The sequence below is a fragment of the Portunus trituberculatus genome, chromosome 40 (genome assembly GCF_017591435.1).
Source record: "Portunus trituberculatus isolate SZX2019 chromosome 40, ASM1759143v1, whole genome shotgun sequence".
NCBI classification, from domain to species: Eukaryota; Metazoa; Arthropoda; class Malacostraca; order Decapoda; family Portunidae; genus Portunus; species Portunus trituberculatus.
The window spans coordinates 26,914,312-26,920,311 of record NC_059294.1 but is presented as its reverse complement, the minus strand read 5'-3'; the positions used below and the strand labels follow the sequence as shown (position 1 = coordinate 26,920,311).

Sequence of the window (6,000 nt, the reverse complement as noted above, 5' to 3'; positions counted from 1 at the left end):
AGGCACCAGAGGACATCAGTCGCCCGGTAGGTCTCTTTCCTCCACATGTACTCTCTAATGGTAGCACTCTTAGATCTCATTCTCATAAGCCTTACATCTCCATGAGCTGGTAATTTCTTCCTTGATTTTACTTTTAGTTTGATTGTTTTTTTCCATTTTTTTCATTCCAGGTGTGCGAGTGAGTGAGTGATTATCTGCTTTGTTATTTGTGATAGTTTCCATTAATTATCATACGTATTTTCCTGCAATTTGATTTTTTCTTTAATCCTAGTCAAAGTTTTAGATTCTCAGATAAGTTTATCATTTTTCTCTGTTGCTTCTTATATTGTGCTATGTTCAGTCAGCTCCCAATTTGGTGGAACAGTTTCCTACCCCTATGTCTAACAAAAGTGACATCTGTCATCTTTTTTGTCATGGCAGCTCTCATTGGCTCTAGTGATCTCTGATGTGTATCATAGGTCTGCCTCCTCCCCTGCCCCTCCCCTCTGCATCCCTCTTCCTCAACCCTATGCTTCTCACTTCTTTCACCACCCTCTCCACTCCCATTTTTTTTTTCTCTCTCTCTCTCTCTCTCTCTCTCTCTCTCTCTCTCTCTCTCTCTCTCTCTCTCTCTCTCTCTCTCTGGTTGTTGATATGTGTATATCTGGATATTTGACCTTCAGTGTTTGGTTTGACATTCAGGCATGGTTACATTTCAATTTTGATTTGTCCAGTTATTGAATTATTGAGACTGGTATATCTGAGTCGGGAATGGCAAAGTGAGCAGTTATATTTGTTCTGTTCTGTGATATATGCAAACACACAAACTCTTTTTCTACATCTTTTTCTGCCTGTCATCTCCTTAGCTTGGTTGTTCAATCAATCTTAGTTACCCTTCGTTTCAGTTGTTTGTATTTAGTATGCACTTTTTCCTTACCCTCATCCTGTCACTACTTAAGTAACTTCAGGCAACCCCTCCTTAACGAACGTTCACACAACGAAATTTCGCTAAAACGAACGTTTCCTTTTTTGTTATCTGTTTGTATAACGAGCACCAAACTCACTTTTAACAAAATTTTATCCAGGTAATTTTTTCGAAGTTTGAAAGCCCCACCGTATCATGCAAGCTGACAGGCTTTTGAATACACCAGCGCCTCTCGTGGACAAAACGCGCACCACTCTACCCTTCCCCAATTTTAGTTCAAAACAAAAACAGGGTCCAGTACCAGCTCGTCATCTCACGCTCAACATGCCACCAAAATGGCCCTGCAACCAGTCCTTCAATGTCACTTAGCATTGCTAAGAAGACCAGGAAGTCTCTTACTCTCGAAGTGAAGCTGGATATTATTCACCACTGACATGAGAGAGGCGAGAAAACTAATAGCCTTGCTTGCCACCATCTTGACTCCATCTACTGTCTCTATTATTTTCAAATTGGCAGACTCTATTAAGAAGGCTGGTGAGACAGTATATGCGGTACCATGATGTGTCCTTTGTTTACATTCCACAGGTTGCCAGCTAGCTTCTTTCCCGCTCCACTCTCCCTCCGTTCATAAATTTAAGACCCTCAACATTATAAAGTTACATACATACATTTGTGTACATTATAATGAATTAGTCTTAAATTAAACTGCTCAAATGTTTAACTTCATAATTTTTACTTTCATTAAACCTTTCACTGTACTATGATGCACTCTCGCTTTGTTTACTCTCAATGGAAGTTCAAGTCAGGGGTCAAACTTGTTATAATTGGTTCGCTTAACCAAAATTCACACAACAAATGTTTTTTTTAGGAACGTAACCCATTCATTAAGCGGAGGTTGCCTGTATCCCTTTGGTTTTATACATTTCTTGCAAGATGTTGCATTACCTTGTTTCACTGCTCTCAATATATTTCTTTCCTTTTACTGGCTTCTACATTTAATATTCTATTGCAATGCAGACAGAAACAGTGGAGAATCTACACGAGCAGCGTCTAGCTCGACTGCAGTGGGAATTGGTGCAGAGAAGGGACCAGACACAGCTCTTTGACAAATTGACCAAAGAGAAAGAGGCAGTAGCTGAAGCCATCAGTGAGCAGGAACGCAAGCTGGCTTCCCTTGCACCTCGGATAAACACCATCTTGGAGGTGAGGTTTTTTTTTTTTTTTTTTTTTTTTTTTTTACTTTTTTTTTTATAGTGAGGGTCAGCCAAGGGCAAAAATGTTAAAAAAAGAAAAAAAAGAGCCCACTTGGGTGCTGGTTCTCTAGAAGAAAGAAAAGCATTAGCCAATATTACGGAGCAAATATCTTGATGAAAAGAAGACAAGTCGTAGAAAGGTGGAAATACAGAAGCAGGTAGGGAGTTTCAGAGTTTACCAGTGAAAGGTATGAATAATTGGGAGTACTGGTTAACTCTTGCATTAGATTAGAGGGTTGGACAGAATATGGGTGACAGGAAGAAGAAAGCCTTCTGCAACGAAGCTGCAGGAGGAGAAGAGGCATGCAGTAGCAAGATCAGTAGAACAGTTAGCATGAAAATAGCAATAATAGATAGAAAGAGGTACAACATTTTGGTGATGAAAGAGGCTGAAGACAGTCAGTCAGAGGAGAGGAATTGATAAAAGAAAAAGCTTTTGATTCCACCCTATCTAATAAAACTGTGTGAGTGGAACCCCCCAAACATGTGAAGAGTACTCCATACAGGGGTGGAAAAGGCCCATATACAGAGTAAGCAATTGGATGGGCGAAAAAAATGGTGGAGATGCCTCAGAACACCTAACTTCATAGAAGCTGTTTTAGTAAGAGATGGGATGTGAAGTTTGCAGGTAAGATTATGAGTAAAGGACAGACTAAGGATATTCAGTGAGGAAGAGGGAGACAGTTGAGTGTCATTGAAGAAGAGGGGATAGTTGTCTGGAAGGTTGTGTCGAGTTGATAAATGGAGGAATTGAGTTTTTGAGGCATTGAAAACTACCAGATTTTCCCTGCCTCAATTGGAAATCTTAGAAAGATCTGAAGTCAGGCATCCCTGCGTGATCTGTTGACTGCCTGAAGGGTTGGTTGTCTTTGAAAGGACGTGGAAAGATGTAGGGTGGTATCATCAGCGTAGGAGTGGATAAGACAAGAAATTTGGTGAAGATCATTAATGAATAATAGAAAGAGAGTGGGTGATAGGACAAAACCCTGAGGAACACCACTGTTAATAGATTTAGGAGAAGAACAGTGGCTGTCTACCACAGCAGCAATAGAATGGGCGGAAAGGAAACTTGAGATAAATTCGCAGAGAGAAGGATAGAAACCATACGAGGGTAGTTTTGAAATCAAAGCTTTATGCCAGACTCTATCAAAAGCTTTTGATATGTCTAACATGACAGCAAAAGTTTAATTGAAATCTTTAAAAGAGGATGACCTAGACTCATTAAGGAAAACCAGATCACTAGTAGAGCGACCTTGACGGAAGCCAAACTGGCGATCAGATAGAAGATTGTGAAGTGACAGATGTTTAACAATTTTCCTATTCAGATTAAATTTAAAAACTTTAGACAAACAAGAGATTACACCGCGTTATCGTTTCAGTAGGTGTCTACTACCTCCTCTGGTCTAAAAAAAAAAATAGTATAGATGAAAGAAGAAAGACTTGCAGTGTATAGACTTGAGAAGATAGATAAATAAATTCAGGAAATTGATAAATAAATTTTCAGTAATACCTAGATCACTTAGAATACTTATTAACAGGCAGGATAAGAACAGTAACCATTGATCATAAAAGCATTAGAATGGTTTCAGAGAAATTTAAAATGAAATTACAGAAAAAAAGATAGAAACCATAGGAAGGTGGTTTGGAGATTAAAGCTGTGTGCCAATCCTGTCAGTTGCTTTTGATATGTCCAAGGCAACAGTGAAAGTATGACTAAGACCCGTAAAATAAGATGATCAAGACTCGGTAATGAAGGTTAGAAGGTCATCAGTAGAATGAACACAGTCTGGTATAGAGTTGTAAGGTAATAGAGGTTTAGAGAATATTCCTTTAGGAGTGAAATTAGAAAACTAGGAAGGCAAGAAATTGAAGCAATAGTGTGGTAATTTGAAGTATTTGATTAATTGCTCTTTTTAGGGACACACTTAATATGATTAAACTTCCAGGAGAAAGGAAAGATAGATGTTAATGAACATAATTGGTTGAGTTTTGACTAGGAAAGATTTAAGCATGGAGTTACAGTTTTGGTATACAATAAGAGGAACCCTACTGCTTCCATGTCTGACACCCAAGTCTGTGCTGAGTGCACATCAGGGGTGATTGTGTCTGTACAGAGAAAAATCTTCTCATGAAAATAGCTTGAGAGAAAAAAAAGAGAAAAGGTCCAAGGAAATTATATTAGAAGCAGCAGAGAAAAGAGAGGGGAGAGTTAAACAACCTGAAGAAATCTACAGGATCAGAAAATACAACAAAAGTGGAACAAGACCATTTGATTTATGTCACAAAATGGCAATGAAAATCATATTTTTTCAATCAGCAATGTGTGTGTTTTGTAAGCCTCTGCCACAAAGAGTTTACAGCATTCTTATTTTTTATAAGAAAAGAACATTGATATTTCCTTCCAGTTGGTAATTATCCCTGAATCTTTCTTTCAGGCCACTCGTCCCCTGCAAGTTGCATTAGACTTGCCCATTGATGCAAAGAGAGAGCAACAGAGGATTGTTCAACTTCTCCCCAGTCCCCTCTACACTTTGTGGGTGCAGGTTAGTGCAGTCTTGTTCTTGCTTCATCTTAACCTAATACAGGTTGAAAATAAAAGTTTAAAAAGCAATATACTGGGCTTTTGGGAGTTTTATTTTTGGGAGGGGAGTTTAGTGTTTTTCTTTGTCTTATTATTTATTAATGCTTTTTTTTTCTCTCTCTTTCTTTCTTTCTTATATTTATATGTAAATCAGCTTAAGTAAGCAATTAAAAAATTATCCACAGTGAACAAAAGGTTTGAAGTGTTATCTGAAGGACAGACACTTGTTTTGGTAATGATGATAGAGTTCAGTTGGCAAATCCTGTATTGAATCCTCTGAGTTACTTGATGAGGTAGGGAATCATTTGCAGTGCTGCTCATCAGTAACAACGTTCATGGCAGCCTCTGCCGCCACAGCTAAAGGTGTAATTTATGCGTTTCTAGAAATGTTTTATGTGATGTTGTCGATTCTTTACCTTTTGTGCAACAAGTGTTACTCAATTTAATGCTCCCTAACCCAAAAACCTGGATTTCCCCATAAGTCCCCAAGATCATTGGGAAAGAGAGGTAGACATAAGTATTAAGAGTCATATCTTGAAAACTATTCATTAGCAAAGGAAATGCTTTAGAATATCAATCAATTCACAACTTTTCCCACCAGAGAAACATTAGCAACATGAGATAATTGTTGGATGTGTGAAACCAAAAATATTCAGCTAATAAGAGTAAGGATGTATTATAGCTTGGAATAAATTAAGGAAGCAATGAAATGAAAACAATAGGAGGCAGTATAAAGAGTCATGAAATAAATATGGTAGAGTAAGAAGGGAGAAGAAGAGAAAGTTTGAAAGGTATGTACTAAAGAGGTGTGAAGAGGAACCCAAGCTTTTTTTACAAGTACATAAATGGAAAGATGATGAACAGAGAGACCATCAATAAGTCAGTTAAGAGAAGTAGGATATATGAAACCATGGAAGAAGTGAGTGTACTTATGAATGAATGCTTTAGATCAGTATTTAATGTAGAGGGTGGCATAGTGGATAAGGTGGTGAGCGTTGGATCGGGCAGATGTCCACGCATAGGTTCGAATCCCACCACATATTTCTTTGAAACTATGCTATTTGTCGAGTGATTTAAAGTTACCTACATGTCATCATGATATCCAGGTTTTCAGTGGTTACATTAAAGATGCGCTTGGGTGGTGATATGGGCCCTAATATGAGTACTACTATAAATAAAATTGCCTGTGCCATTAATGGGTGGAAGCTGAACAGCAATTTTCACACATACTCTTCATGTATGCTTACAGGTGCTATAGGCGA

At 38.1% G+C, this 6,000-nt stretch overlaps 1 protein-coding gene across 10 annotated transcripts in view; it reads left to right on the top strand.

The window, feature by feature from the left end:
• Positions 1-6,000, top strand: part of LOC123516033 (THO complex subunit 5 homolog) — a 72,397-nt gene that overhangs the window by 18,516 nt on the left and 47,881 nt on the right. For all 10 annotated transcript variants that reach the window (XM_045275031.1, XM_045275038.1, XM_045275036.1 and 7 more), the window contains 3 exons: positions 1-26; positions 1,922-2,107; positions 4,593-4,700. The exon at positions 1-26 is cut by the window's left edge and continues 184 nt beyond it. In XM_045275031.1, the coding sequence (XP_045130966.1) occupies positions 1-26; positions 1,922-2,107; positions 4,593-4,700 (320 nt within the window). The remainder of the gene's footprint in view (positions 27-1,921; positions 2,108-4,592; positions 4,701-6,000) is intronic.